At 49.8% G+C, this 15824-nt stretch overlaps 1 protein-coding gene across 1 annotated transcript; it reads left to right on the top strand.

Moving 5' to 3' along the window:
• Positions 1-1142: 1142 nt before the first annotated feature.
• Positions 1143-15130, top strand: ZNF622 (zinc finger protein 622). The gene is made up of 6 exons (XM_077896401.1): positions 1143-1843; positions 3656-3916; positions 4394-4556; positions 7365-7477; positions 13681-13824; positions 14856-15130. Exons 1-6 carry the CDS (start codon positions 1237-1239, stop codon positions 14981-14983), a joined length of 1416 nt encoding a protein of 471 aa, XP_077752527.1. The 5' UTR covers positions 1143-1236; the 3' UTR covers positions 14984-15130.
• Positions 15131-15824: the final 694 nt, after the last annotated feature.

A 15824-nucleotide genomic window follows, 5' to 3' on the forward strand; every position in this document is an offset into this window, starting at 1 on the left:
GCGCGGGGTGGCTCAGTAGGTTCGGGTCCTGAACTCGGGGGGCGGGGCTGCAGTCGGGGGCCACGCCCCCCGTGCCCGCCGCCCCCCGGCCCCCGGCCCCCGCGAGTGAGCGCAGCGTCGGGCTGATCGGCCCCCGCCCCGCCCCCGCCCGCGCCCGTCTCAGCCGCGTGTCCGCACCCCCGGAAGCGGGGTGCCCGGGCGGGCGGGAGGGGGCGCAGCGCCGGGGCGGCCGAACTCCTCCTTCCCCCGACTCGCGCGCGCCCCTCGCGGGGAGGCTGCCCCGGCCCCCGCGTCCCTGCGAATTCCCGCAGCCTCCGGCCCGGGTCTCCCTTCCCGGACGTGTCGGCACCGGCTCCGTCCTCCGCGCCCCGGGAGAGCGACCGGCTGGGCGATGCGCGGGGGCCACCCCGAGCCCCGCGGACCCAGTCCCCGCCCCACTCGGCCCAGTCCCCGCCCCCTCGGGCTCAGTCCCCGCCCCCTAGGCCCAGTCCCCGCCCTCCCGGGCTCAGTCTCCGCCCCCTCTGGCCCAGTCCCCGCCCCCCTCGGGCTCAGTCCCCGCCCCCATCGGGCCCAGTCCCCGCCCACCTCGGGCCCAGTCCCCGCCCCCCTCGGGCTCAGTCCCCGCCCCCCTCGGGCTCAGTCCCCGCCCCCCTCGGGCCCAGTCCCCGCCCCCCTCGGGCTCAGTCCCCGCCCCCCTCGGGCTCAGTCCCCGCCCCCCTCGGGCCCAGTCCCCGCCCCCCTCGGGCTCAGTCCCCGCCCACCTCGGGCTGGCCCGATCCCGCCCACCTCGGGCTAGCCCAATCCCCGCCCACCCCACCTCAGGCTCAGTCCCCGCCCACCTCGGGCTGGCCCAGCTGGCCCAATCCCCGCCCACCTCGGGCTGGCCCGATCCCGCCCACCTCGGGCTGGCCCAATCAACATCCACGTCGGGGTGGCCCCGTCCGCGCCGCCGTCAGGCCGACCCTTGCCGCGCCCTCCCCGTGCCGCCTTAACCTACACCCGCTTCAGGCCGACGGGGCGGGGCCAGGCCAGTCCCGGGCCTGCCCTCGCCTTCCGGCGGCGGCGCCGGCGGCGGGGGCGTGGCTGCGGCTCGGAGGCGGGACTTCCTGCCCCGCTGGCATAACTTCCCTGGCGGGCCGGAAGTCCTCGCAGAGCGCGGCCGGCGCGTGCGGGGCAGGGTCCGCGCGGGCCGGGGGCGGCGGGCTTGCCTGGGTGGCCTGGTCCGTGGGCCCCGCGATGGCGACCTACACGTGCATCACCTGCCGGGTGGCGTTCGGCGACGCGGAGGTGCAGCGGGCGCACTACAAGAGCGACTGGCACCGCTACAACCTGAAGCGCAAGGTGGCGGCCATGGGCCCGGTGAGCGCCGAGGGCTTCCAGGAGCGCGTGCGGGCGCAGCGGGCCGTGGCGGAGCCGGAGAGCAAGGGCGCGGCCACCTACTGCGCCGTGTGCGGCAAGAGGTTCGCGTCCTTCAACGCCTACGAGAACCACCTGCAGTCGCGGCGGCACGCGGAGCTGGAGAGGGCGGCGGTGCGCGCCGTGAGCCGGCAGGTGCAGCTGAGGAACGCCAAGAACCTGGAGAAGGGGCTGGGCGCGGACGGCGTGGACAAGGACGCCCTGAACGCCGCCATCCAGCAGGCCATCAAGGCCCGGCCGGCCGCGGCCCCCGCCAAGGCCCCCGCGGCGCCCGCGCAGCCGCCCCGGAGCCCCGCGCCCGCGGCCCCCGACAGGCCCCCGCGCCTCCAGTGGTTCGAGCAGCGGGCGAGGAGGCTGGCGAGGCGGCGGCCGGCGGAGGGGCACCCGGACGGGCACCCGGACGGGCACCCGGAGGAGGACGACGACGGTAATGCCCTCCCGAGGCCGGCGCGCACTGCGTCCGCGGTTACCTGTCGCGCACTCGGGCCCGGGCGGCTGGGACACGTTCCCCGACAGGCCCCGGGGACTCCACGGCTCCGGTCGCCCCCGTTTTATTTAACGCTTCACCGTTTTGCCGTCGTTGTCATCGCCGATCCCGGATGTCCGTGCGGGAGTCCATGGAGAGGTCGATAGGTCATGACTGAATAGTTGGAGCTGCTGCTGCTTTCTTTTTCTTTTTCTTTTGATATTTAAGTCCAGTTAACCTATAAGGCATTGCTGGTTCCAGAGGTGGAGGTCAGTGATTCAGGGCCCGTCGCATCGCCCAGGAGCCCTGCCCCCCCACCCTCCTGGGGGCCCTCAGTTCGTTCCCCATGATCAGGATCTCTTAGGGTTTGTCTCCCTCTCCGATTTCATCTTGTTTTATTTCTTCCTCTAGGAACTTCTGCCTTGTTTATTAAATTCCACGTGAGTGAGGTCATATGATAATTGGCTTTCTCCGAGTTATATTCACTTAGCATGAAACCCTCTGCTTTTAAGGATGTTATTTATTCATGAGAGAGACAGAGAAGTAGAGACACAGGCAGAGGGAGAAGCTGGCCCCCTGCAGGGACTCGATCCCAGGACCCCGGCCGGGGTCACGCCCTGAGCCAAAGGCAGATGCTCCACTGCTGAGCCCTCCAGGCGTCCCTCTGTAGGGTTTGGGTTTTTTTGTTGTTGTTGTTGTTTGTTTTTGGTTTTGGGGGGCGGCTGAATAGCCCATGGTATATATAGAGAGACCGCATCATCTGTCGCTGGGCTTCCAGGTGGTTTTCCCTAGTTTGGCTGTTGTGGACATTGCTGCTGTGAACACTGGGATGTAGGTGCCCCTTTGGACCACTGCATGTGTATCTTTGGGGTAAATACCTAATTAGAGCAATTGCTGGGTCATCGGATAGCTCGATTTTCAGCTTTTTGAGGACCCTTCACTGTTTTCCTCGGTGGCTGCACCAGTTCACATTCCCATCAGTGGTGTATTAAGGGGGTTCCCCTTTCTCCACAGGCTCACCAACATCTGTCATTTCCTGACTTGTTAACTTTAGCCATTCTGACTGGTGGGATCTCGTTGTGGTGCTGATTTGTATTTCCCTGGTGCCGAGGGATGTGGAGCGTTTTCTCACATGTCTGTTGGCCACGTCTGTGTCTTTGAAGAGATGTCTGTTCGTGTCCTCCGCCTGTTTCTTGATTGGATGCTTTGGGTGTTGTTGATGACTTCTGTATTGAATGAGGAGGCATTTGACGTTCGCATAGGAGGGCATGATACCGCCTGCACCAACGAATGTAGGACTTGGGATTCTACTGGGTTTCTAGGTAGGATGGCTCTGCGTCTAATTTAGTTGCTTAAAACAACAAAACGGGGGCTTCAGAATCAACTAGCTAACCTGAAATGTGGAGGTGGAGCCAGCAACCAAGCCTCCTCTTTTTTATGAGCTATTTATTCCCTCCTGCTCTCATCCCACATCCCATTAATATGGATTGTATGTGTTCATATAGGCTTAGGAAGGAAGTACAGACTCCTTCAAGTAGTTTACTGTATGCTGGAAAAGAAAGATTAAGGAGTCTTTAGCGGTACAAGCTCGTCTGTGTGAAGGGACCAGCTAAACTTGAGATCTTAAAAGAGGGTCTGTCCTTGGATGTAGTTAGCATTCTGTCTCCCCAGATGTAAGACTGTACCATCCCTATTTATGAATCATTATGGTTTCTTCGATTGTAGTTACCACTTTCTTAAACTGTTTTTTTTTTTTAAATCTCTGGCTTGAAGATTGGGAAGATATTGATTCTGATGAAGAGTTGGAATGTGAGGATGTTGACGCCGTGGATGACGTGGAGGAGCAGGACGTAGAGGAGGAGGAGGCTGCGGGAGGCCCCCTCATTGGTGCCATCCCCATAACAGACTGCTTATTTTGTCCCCATCACTCAAGCTCTCTGATGAAGAATGTGGCTCATATGACTAAAGTCCACAGCTTCTTTATTCCCGATATAGAATATCTTTCAGATCTTAAGGGACTGATTAAATATCTGGGTGAGTACAATAATTTTCCTTTTAATGAGGAAATACCACATTATTGGGGGGACAGATTTTTTTTTTTTTTAAAGGAAATTTTATTTTTTTATTTTTTTTTTAATTTATTTTTTATTTTTTATTTTTTATGATAGCCACACAGAAAGAGAGAGAGAAAGAGAGGCAGAGACATAGGCAGAGGGAGAAGCAGGCTCCATGTGCACCGGGAGCCCGATGTGGGATTCGATCCCGGGTCTCCAGGATCGCGCCCTGGGCCAAAGGCAGGCCCCAAACCGCTGCGCCACCCAGGGATCCCGGGGGGACAGATTTTAAGGGAACATTCATTTTTTGTTTCTCGTCAGTCTTTTATTGAATTATCTGCTATTTCGTAAAGATAAAGAAATGATGCATGTTTTTTGAATCTTGGAGATAAATTGTGAGCTTTAACCTGGCGGCCGAAAGCTCCTCTTATGTTTTGTCTTCAAATTATTTTTCCAGGAGAGAAAGTTGGTGTTGGGAAGATTTGCTTGTGGTGCAATGAGAAGGGGAAATCCTTCTACTCCACGGAAGCTGTACAGGCACACATGAATGACAAAAGCCACTGTAAGCTCTTCACAGATGGCAATGCTGCTTTGGAATTTGCAGACTTCTATGATTTTAGGTAAGTCTGTGGTTTGTAAGCACAGTGAGGTCATCGTATTTGCATTGATCTTAGGTGTGCCAGTGCTTACCACGTGTCTGGCACAGTACAGTATGTGCTTTATAATTTATAACTCTTCCATATGGGTGATTGTTCCCTCTTGGTTTGTAGATAAGAAACTGACTATGAGAGTTGAATATACACATTTAATATAAGAGATCTGATAGAGAGAGGATCTCAGGCCCAAAGTGAAGTTTGTCCGACTTGAAAAACCTTGAAAACGGTTTTTCTTCTTTTGTTGTTTAAAGGGTTAGGAGCTCAGTTTTGCCAGTTACCTTGCAAACAGAGGGACTGAGGTTAGATTTCATCCTTTGGTTTCCCTAAGAGTCCTTGAATCACAAGCAGTCTCCTAAGGTTGGTTGCTGAACGAGGCCCGACCCAGGCATTTGATGGTGACATTATCCCATAGGTGGTTCACCCTTAACTAGAAAGTTGAATAATTCGTCCATGATGCGAGGGATCTGTGCCAGGCACTTTTGAACAGCTAGTTCCCAGTGTCACAGTACCTAGCACAGGTGTCCTGACCTAGCACGGGTGTGCTACACAAGCAGTTGTGTGTAGTTACCATGCCAAGCATGCACAGTCCCCAGATACATGTGTTCAGAAAAGTCCTGGTCTCTTAAATCATCCTTCTGCGTTTTCCTCCTGATTTCTCATTCTTCTTTTGCATTGAACAAAAGGTTTTATTTTAGCCATTTTGATGGCTGGGTAGTGGTATCCCATTGTGGTTTTAATTTGCATCTCCCTGATAATAATGAATGTAGTTGAGAACCTTTTTATATTAATTGGTCATTTGGATATCTCTGCTGAGGTGTCTGATCAAGTCTTGTCTGTTTCTCTATTGGGATTGGGTTATCTGTCTTAACTTTTAACATTTTGACGTGTAATTCTCCAATTATTTGACGTGTAACTCTCCTATTATTCTCCAATTATCTCCAATTATATATTTGAGAACATTTCTAGGAACACAGAGGTTCTTTTAGAATTGTAGTGTCCAATACGGTAATTACTAGGTATATGCATATGGCTATTTAAGTTAATTAGAAATTAAGTTAAAAATTTAAAAATTAATTTTTTTTAGTTGCATTACCTAGATTTCAAAGCTCAGTGCTTAAAAGCACATGTGACTCGTAGCTCCTAGCTCCTATATTGGACACACAGGCCTAGAAAGAACTGTGATCACAGAATTCTATTGGAATTCTATTCTAGAACTTGTTCTTAGAATGGTTAAATTGAGGAGAGCTGCATCTCCAGCTCTACATTCTCTTCTGTCTAGCTGGCAACCATCTTAGGAAGAAACAAATAGGTGAAAGAAAGAATTCAGTTATAGATTATTTTCCCAGTCTCTCTTTTTTTTCTTAAGGGTAATTTGATGTTAATAGGAAATTTGAGCAGAAAGCACAGAGATCTCCCATGTAATTGCTCCCCACAACCACACGAGCATGGTAACCTCCCTGGTTATGGACATCCTTCACTAGTGACACATCTGTTGTAGTTGATGAACTCACGCTAGCACCTCCTCATCACCAAGTACATAGCTTACATCGGGGCTCCACTGTTAATGTTGTACATTTTCTAAGTCTGGACATAGGTGCGATGGCGTGTATCTGCCATTACAGTAGCTTACAGCGTCGTGTCACTGCCCTGAAAATCATCTGGAGTCCACCTATTCTTCCTCCTTGTCTTTTCAGACTGGCTTCTTTCACTTAGTAATACACATTTAAGTTTTCTCTGTGTCTTTTCATGGTTCACTAGTTCATTTCTTTTTAGTACCGAATACTATTCCATTGTCTGTCTGGATGTACCACCATTTATCCACTCACCTACTGAAGGATGTTTTGGTTGCTTCTGAGTTTGGGCGATTATGGATAAAGCTGCCGTAGCCATCAGTGTGCAGGTTTTTGTGTTGACATGTTTCCAGGTCCTTTGGATAAATACTAAACAACACAATTGCTGTATCCTGTGGTAAAGAGTATGTTTGATTTTGTACAACCACCAAACTGTCTTGCAAAATGGCTGCATCATTTTGTGTTCCCGCCACCCGTGAATGAGAGTTGTTGCTGCTCCACTTTCTCACCTGTGCTTAGTGTTGTCATATTCTGGATTTTGGCCATTTGAATATACGTGTAGTGTTATCTCATTTGATTTTGCATTTTTCTGGTGACACGCTGTGAAGCATCATTGTCTGCAATCTGTGTTTCTTAGTGAGGTGGCCAGTAAGGTCTTTGCCCCATTTTTAAATCTGATTTGTATTCCCGTTGTTGAGTTTTTTGTGTATTTTGAATAATGGTCCTTTATCAGATAGGTCTTCTGCAAATATTTTTTCTCAATCTAACGGCTTGTGTTTGAATTGCCTTGACATTGTCTTCCCCAGAGCAGAAGTTTTTCATTTTAACAAAGTGTCCAACTTACCAACTATTCCTTCCATGGATCGTGCCTTTGGTGGTGTATGTAAAAAGTCCTCATCAAACCCTAAGCCATCTAGATTTTTTTCCCATGTTCTGTTCTAAGCATTCTTACAGTTCTGCGTTTTGCATTTAGGTCTGTGATCCATCTTGAGTTTATAGGTCACTTGCGTGCTTTTTATTACAGAGGATGCACCCAGGTTGGTTCTTCTACTAAACCTTTCAGCTTGCCATGCCTGTAGCTGTATATCCCCTGCTTTGAGGTAGCTAGTGGGTTTGCCATTTTGCAAATACAATTTATCTTTTAATTAAATCTGGGGTGTTAGTCTTTGTATTAATGCCATTATTAATGCCGTCATTACAGGAGTAGCTATCCGGATTACAAGGAAGGGGACCACCCTGATGAGACTGAGGAATTGCCTTCAGAAAAGACAGTAGAATATGATGATGAAACCATGGAGTTGATTCTACCTTCTGGTAAGTGCACTTGTCAAAGATAAATAGCTTATTTATTAGGCATGTCACATCAGTCCCCTTCCATACTGAGGAAGATAGTTATTAAACTTTTTAAATTCTATGTTCTCAGACACATGGTAAATTCTGCAGGTTGCCACTTAGCTCTGTGTTGGCTGTTTCATTGAAATTAGATCAATGTTTTTGCTTACTTCTGTTACGATTCCAAGTGCTTTGATCAGTCATTTCCTTTCAAATACGTAGACATTTTGCATTTGGTTCTTTATTATTATTATTATTATTGGCTCCTTTAGGTTTTTCTTGTAAGTCATGGCCCCGCTCTTATTCTTTGAACTGGTTCCTGTTTCCTCGTGTTGCTCAGACTTCCAGCTGGTAGTCTGTCCCAGGCGTACCTAACGACAGTGCCCAGTTGCCTCTGTATTCTGATTCTGGTAGGGAGGCAGGGAGTTTGAATTGTGCCTGCTACTTGAGGGAACAAGATTTGACTGAAATGGTGGGTATGAAAAGGTGGGGGGACAAAAGCTATGGGTCTGACAAGCATCCACTATTGCTTCCAGTGTTAGGATTAGCTGATGAGAATGGGAGAAGCTACAGAAGCACCTGTGAGAAGGGACGGGCATGGAGCCATGGAGATAGTAAAGTCCTAATAATACTATTTACTGAAAGGTGGCTTGATACGTGGGTATATTATTTCATCTTTACAAGCGGGTTAGAGTCCATTAGCCTTATTTGACCTGTGAGCCCACTGCAATTTAAGTAGGGTGAAGAGTTGACCCAAGACCCTAGTCAGTGAAGCCTTTTTCACGTCTTCCCTACCTGGCTTTGGGAGGTGTGCAGCAACGGTGGGGGCAGGAGCAGCTATCCTGCTCGTGGAGCTGACTGCTCAAGAAACTGTCTTGTATCACGGCTCTTCACGTAGAATAGCACTGCTTAGGTACAGACAGCTCCTTAACTCGAAGTAATCACCTTTGAGGCCAAGGGCAGCTTTAGAGTGTGACGTAGGAGGAAGGGGCGGGCGGAGCCTGACTCTACTCTCCTTGTAATGATGAGGGCGCTGTCAGGCGTGGCATTGTGGCCTGTGCAAGACACAGGAGCAAAAATACATTACAGAAAACCTCTTGTAGTCTTCCTCTGGTGGAAATGTCAGTACACTATAGCAGAAATAAGCTGAATAACTTAATTTCCAGGGCGGGCTCCTTTAGCCCCTTACCTCGTGAGCATCCACGTCCTTGACTGGAGAGTGCGATGACCTGGACTGTGCCCGAGTTGACTAAGATGATCCCTGTAGCGTCTGGCGTGTCGTTATGAACGGGGGCTTCATTTTGTGTTGACTCCAGCGTATTCTATACCAGACTGTGCACAATGAGCATATCCTATTTAAGAGATACAGTCTATTTGAGAGAAATTTTCATTTAAACATAAAAGTTTTGCAACTTTACTTAGGGGTCTTTTTTTTTTGGGGGGGGGGGGTCTAGAAAACACCTTTTCCTAGGATGATTGAGCTAAGATTAGCCAAAGCCCCAAATGGGCATCTTGTCAGGATACTCTCCTCTCCCACATAGAAATGGTTACTAAGTGCAAATCCTATACAGCCTTTGAATATTTTTTCCTTTGTTTTCTCTTGAACGCTTGTCTATGTCATTACTGCTTCCTATGTGTCCATCTCCACTCTGGTGTCCTCTCTACCACCCAGAGCGTTCTTCCCAGAACAAACGCCAGTCTGTTTCCTTTTCCTCTGGAATTCCTCCAGGGGGAGCCATTGTTCTTCCGGTAAGTTAGTTTTTCCAGGTGCGACCCCCACCAGGTATCCTGTTCTATCCCTTTACCTGCCCAATGGCAGTTTCCCTCCTCTGGGACTTTGCATGGCTGGTACTTCTGTCTTACTGCTGCTAAGACTTGGGTTCGCCCCTCCATCAGCTTTTGTGAACTCAGCCCCTGCCCTGAGTGTGGGGAGTCTCCTCTGCTCCTGGGACACTTGCCTATCTGTCGGAACAGTCTTCTCCTTTGTAATTGTTGGCTTGCTTGCCTCTCTTCCCCCTTTACTTTTTTTAAAAGGTCGCTGCTTTCATCTCAGCACCGGGTCTCAGGCACACGAGAGCCAGATAAATGTTTGTTGACTGAGTAATTGAGGGGTTGGAGGTGACTTTAAAAGGAAAGTAAGGTTGACTGTCTTGGGCCTGACACAGACCAGGAGAAGCAGAGCAGAGGGAACCATTGTGGGCTAAGGGGCCTCGGGCTTGGAATCAGTCAGTGGCCTGCAGCACCGTGCAGCAGATTGCTTGTCTCTACATCCTCATGTAGTCGAAGAAGACAGTGGCATGAGATTAATTTGAAGGTCCAGTTTCCCTGGTTTTTAAAGCCTGGATTCCTTGCTCACTGCTGCTGGCCACCTACTATTAGATAATAAGCCTCAGGACAGGGAGTAGTGAAGAATAGTAAGTGATTTGGTGTTACTGTGAGGTACCGCCCTTGTAGACACTCCGGAGAGACGTGAGCAGCAGTACCGCGCAGGCTCCTAACCAGGCCGTCCGCGTTGCTTCGTCTGAATGTGCCGTTTCCTGGGGAAAGGCCATCGTGCTTAGTCCCCTGTGTGGGGTGGCCCAGTTACCTAGGTGTCTGCCTTCAGCTCAGGTCATGGTCTTGAGGTCGTGCGATAGAGTGCTTGCATGAGGGCGCCCTGCTCATCAGAGAGTCAGCTTCACCCTCTGGCCCTCCCCCTGCTCCTGAGCTGCAAGCACACACACTCGCCTTCTCAAAAAAATGAGTGAAATTTTTAATATCACCTGTGTGGCCATGCATGTTTGTTTTTTTAACTGGATGGATGGGCAGGTACATTTTTTCTGTGTAGATACTGTAGTTTTTTAAAAACACCTGTGACCTGGAGAAGAATGAGAGCCACTAATAAAAACAATCTAAGTCCTTCACTAGCTTAGTGGGTCTTCACAGATGATTGGTGAGGCCTTATTAAAGAATTTGTTTAGGGACGCCTGGGTGGCTCAGTGGTTGAGCATCTGTCTGCAGCTCAGGGTGATCCTGGGGTCCGAGTCCCACGTCGGGCTCCCTGTGAAGAGCCTGCTTCTCCCTCTGCCTGTGTCTCTGCCTGTCTCTGTCTCTCATGAATAAATAAATAAAATCTTAAAAAAAGAAAGAATTTGTTTAATAAATAACTTTCTTCATGAATCAGTTTGCTAGTATTCTGAAATTTCTTCCAGGTGGACTGATACCTTGCTTTTCATGTCACCTGTAGTTCCACCGTCTTCTGTTAAAAACTCGCCATCCTTCTGTCCATCTTGATCACAGTGAGACATGATGGTTTCTAGTCCATTGACTTGCCCTCATGTCTCAGTCCTTGTTTAGGAAGTTCTCTAATGAGCCGGGAGAGTGGGAGATCTCTGAGTAGGCCCCGTAACCGAGGAGCAGTATTACAGCAGGATGTCCAGTCCCCTGTTTATGTCTTTGAACGAATCTACCAGTCAGAAACCTTTTCAGTTACTCAACTGAGTTAGTATGGATGTTAGCATGAAGCTGATTTGAGAAGGATTCTACTGTGGAAACCTTGGTGACATTTAATCGACCACACTTAGTAGGGTCCACTTTCAGCCGGTTTCAGAAGCGGTCGTTCGGCCATCCTAGATCTAGTCACCAAGGAGTAGGTGATCGGAGAGCCAGTGACAAAGAGCACCCGCAGGGGGCACTGTGAGCATGTATGCGAAGCCTGAGGCCTGGCTCCTCGCTTCCTGGAGTTTACTTCCCTGCTCCTCAGCTCCTGTGGATAAGTTGTTGTGAAAGACGCAGGCAGTGAGCAGCTGGGCAGCCGGATGAAACTGGTGGTGGATCCACGAGAAGATGTAATTAATCTTGGGAAAATTACAGCTGGAGGTCATTTCTTTTCCACTGTCTCTTTGTTAAGTAGGAGCAGACAGTTTTAAAGTGGTTATTGCGATGGTGAAAGGTCGATGGACAGAGTGTGGCTTTGCCATCACTAGGGCATAACCCGTCTCCTGTTTATTGGGCAGTCACACTGTGTTCTAAAAATAATTTTCCGGGACGCCTGGGTGGCTCAGTGGTTGAGCGTCTGCCTTGGGCTCAGGGCTGGATCCCAGGATCCAGGATCAAGTCGCATGTCGGGCTCCCTGCAAGGAGCCGGCTTTTCCCTCTGCCTGTGTCTCTGCCTCTCTCTCTCTCTGTCTCTCATGAATAAATAGATAAAAATCTTTAAAAAAAAATAAAAATAAAAATAATTTTCCTAGATGAAGGCCTTCAAGTTGAGCTGTTTCTGGCACGTTATTCATGGGGCTTCCTGTCATTGACAGGAACTGTGTTTTCAGTTCCCCTGCTGGGGGCACAAACCTTGGCGTTGAGTAATGAACTTAATCCTGAACCCTGAATTTTCAGGGGTGTTCTTCAAAGATGCATATGTCCAAAGTCTGCTTACCATTATACATTGTTTTACTTTGTCCCAGTGACCTAGCATTACCATGTAATGATTTTGAGCGTCCTGACCTATTACTATAAATAGAAAATGATAGTGGTGCTGGGGTCTCCTGTAGCAGCCTTCTTTTAAGCTGGAGTCTCGTGTGTCAGCTGCATCGTATCCTTTCCTTGTGGTCTAGAAGCTTTGTTAACTCTTAGGGTGGCTTCCAGAAGAAACAGGTTCAAGGGGACAGGTTCATCTCTGCTGGTATCCAACAACCAACTCATCTTTGAATTGAAAGGGTCTTTTTTGGGGGGGAGTCATCTCTTGCATCCTATGAAAGTAAGTACTTTCCCATGTTCGTGTAGCAAGCAAACCTTTCCAGGTGGCTTGCCCCAGCTATCGGGACTTAAAATAACCTGACAGAATTTTTTCATGTAAGTGAAAGGTCTAGATCCTAAAGGCAAATACAGCCATCTGGAGTATTTATAGTCTCCTGTTCATGGTCTTTCTACACAAAAGATTGTGAAAGACCTGGTCTGATATAAGTAAATGTAAGACTCTCCTGGAAGCTGTGCACGTGGTTCGCCGCCGCCACGTGTCCTTCACCCCTTTGCAGCGGGAATGGCAGTTCTGTGCCCGGTGGACACGTGCTGTCGTGGAATTGCTCCCTGTTTGTCTGGGAAGGTACCTGATTATTGTTGCTGTGAGAGAACCACACTTAGTGTCAGATTCGATTGCCCTGGGGTGAGGCTGATACCGCCGTGCCAGGACCACCTTGTGAGAGCCCCTGCTGCGAGGGCGCCCGAGTCAGGGAGCCGCTCTGCCCCCTTCGCTTTCCTGCTGTGCAGCTGAGGCTGGGTACATGCTTCCTGGAACGGGCCGGGGAATCCACAGTGACTCGTCTCTGAAAGCATGGTGGGCCTGCAGAGTTTTACTAGATTCTGCTAATAAGCAAAAGCTGTAGAGGGAATGCAGTTTAATCATCCTTTAGAATTCTGGCTCCCAGGTGATTTCTGTCACATAGAAAACAACAGGGCAGGGTTTCTGAGCGTGGGACCTTTTAGGCCACATGACTGTTGTGGAGGACTGTCCTGTGCACTGCAGGATGTTTAGCAGAACCCTTGACCTCTGTCTGCTAGCCGCTAGCCCGCCTCCTCCAGGTATAACCACCAGCAGTGTCTCCAGATGTCCCTGGAGGTAAAGAAATCAGCAGCTTGAGAACTACCACTACGGAGAATTTAGGCAGAAGAAAGGTGGATTGGTTTTTTTGTTCTAGACCCAGACTGTGACTTTTAGGTTTTGAACATCAGGGTTATTATGTGCTTTATCTTTGTATTAAAAAGTTTCTGGCCCTATTATCCATATTAGCAGGTGTTGCTGTGTTAATCGGTAGAGAAGCATACACAGCAGATGCTGAGTGTTTCAAGTAACAGTGACTTGCCATTCTCTTTTTTTAAAAATCCCTCTCTTTTTTGGTGGGCACTTGACGGGATGAGCACTGGGTGTTATTCTGTATGTTGGCAAATTGAACACCAATAAAAAATAAATTCATTATTAAAAAAATAAAAAATAAAAAAATTAAAATCCCTCTATTTTTTGATTTTCCATCTCTCATTTTCTAATATGCTACTTCATTTTTATTTTTTTATTTTTTAGCGGATAGAACTTTGTTTCTTCTGGCTGTCCATTTTCCAGCTAGAAACCCTTGAAAGTCTGATTTAGAAAGTCCTTGCTCTACCTTGAAATATTATCCAGTTCAGCATCTCCATCTTGCTTCTTTGAAAAACAGGTGCCAGAGTGGGTCACCGCTCCTTGATGAGATACTACAAACAGCGATTTGGCTTGTCACGGGCTGTGGCAGTTGCTAAGAATCAGAAGGCCGTGGGCCGGATACTGCAGCAGTACAGAGCCCTGGGATGGACCGGCAGCACAGGTGTGTGGGTACCACCGTGGACCAGCCCAGGGCCTCCTAGGACCCGAGGGGCTTGGATGGAGTCCTTTCCATTGATGTCCTTATGGGTCCTCCCTAAAGGAAACGGAACTTCTTGGCTCTGGGGCCTTATGTTACTACTTGATATGTTTATGGCAATAAACCCAAAGCTCTTATTACTTAAAAACTTCATATTTCTGGCACGGTAACTTTCTAAAATGGCATATAATAGATAGTAGTTACAGAAATAAGTACTTGGTAGTCAACAAAGGTGGAAATTATCCTGGAGGTTATACGGAGGACTTAACTAGCAAACAGCTCGAGTTACGGAGTCAGACTCGACTTACCTGATTTACTAGGTGGTTCTTACATGAGGAACATGAGTAATTTAAGTGACCAAAGCCTCTGTTTCCTCATTTATAAAATGGGGGCAAGAACAGGACCCCCTGGCAGATCTGTGGGTTGCCTGTCCTAACGCATGTGCTACAGCAGCTCAGTGCTTAGATCTTCGGGGAGACCATCAGCTCACTGGGGCCTGGAGCAGACGGGGGGAGCTCCCTGAGGTGGGCATGGAAAGTCCTAGATGGATAAGCTCCGTGTGCAGTGCCTCTGTGCTTAGTTACACTGGCTTCCTGGCCCGCGGCTGCCACTTAGGTCTAGCAGACGCTGACTTCATCTTATTCTTGTCAGGAACTATCACCTGACTCAGTTTATAGTGTCTGCCTTTCTCTGTCACCTTTGATGAGTGGGGCATTACCTCTGGGGCTTACAGACCCGTCCAGGTGACGGGAACTAGTGAGGCTTGTCCCAGAGACACGTGTGCGAGTACAGGTGGTTGTCTGTAGCTCTGGGCACGTATAACTCCCATGCGCTACGTCGAGACCCCAGGTCAGCGCCCTTCTTCACAGTAAGAACCTGGTTACCACGCCCCCCATCCTCCAGTTAGGTCTGAGAGTCTCTCTCACGATTGGGGTTTTTTCCTGATCACAAATAACAAACCTTTGCCCCATTTCTTGTCCCCTCTGCAACCCCAGGAGCAGCTCTTCTGCATGAGCGGGACATGCAGTACGTCCAGAGGATGAAATCGAAGTGGATGCTGAAGACCGGAATGAAGAACAATGCCACCAAGCAGATGCACTTCAGGCCCCAAGTGAGGTTCTGAGGGTCCCCGAGGATTGAGTGGTGTGTGTCCTGCGCAGGTGCGCTTCCTGAGGCCCGGACACAGCCGGATTAGATGACAGGCCCTTTTTGCTGCTACTTGTCCCTGTTCTTTATCTGTTCTTACTTAAGAATAAAAGTCAGAATCCTGTCGGCTTTTAGCTGTCATTTTTGGACAGGGGTTAAAGGTGATGTTTTCACAAAGTGCGGGCCGTGCCTGCTGGGCTCTGGGAGCCAGACTGCTGCCTAGCGGAAGCTTTCCAGCCTCAGCTTTTGATTCCTGGCTGTCAGAATGACATGGGAGAGCAGGAGTGACTTGTCCTCTCCACACGTGTGGTTGGACTTTGGGAGGAGTAACTCCACCTTGCCCTGGCACCGGAACCCCCAGAAGGGGGCTGGGAAGCTACAAGGAAGGCGAATGTCCTCGTTTGAGCGTGTTACGGCTCGTGACGTGGCGCAGGTCACTCTCCTTGAGTTCGGGCGGGTTGGCGTGTCGTCGGCCGGCCGTAAAGGTTCTTTACTTGTAGATGTGAACGCGCAAAGGTGCCCCGCTGCGCCCTCAGGCTCGGTTTCCAGACCTACCTTTACTCGAGCAGTTAGTTGAGGAAGAAAATAATGTAAAATGTTTAGACCTCACTTTTGGAACAAAAGCCGGCCTCAGGGCTCAGCACGAGGGGGCTCCCTGTCCGGGTGGCTCAGGGGAGTCACGGCAGAGATGGGCTTCGCCGCGGAGCTCAAACCCCTCGAGCTATCCCGTGACTCGGGAAGAGCGACTTGGTTTTTCCGTGTGTGCAAGGGGGTGTTTGTTCCCTCCCCGGTGGAGGGGGCTGAAGAGGTAAGTGTTA

This window comes from Canis aureus, chromosome 4, assembly GCF_053574225.1.
Source record: "Canis aureus isolate CA01 chromosome 4, VMU_Caureus_v.1.0, whole genome shotgun sequence".
NCBI lineage: Eukaryota > Metazoa > Chordata > Mammalia > Carnivora > Canidae > Canis > Canis aureus.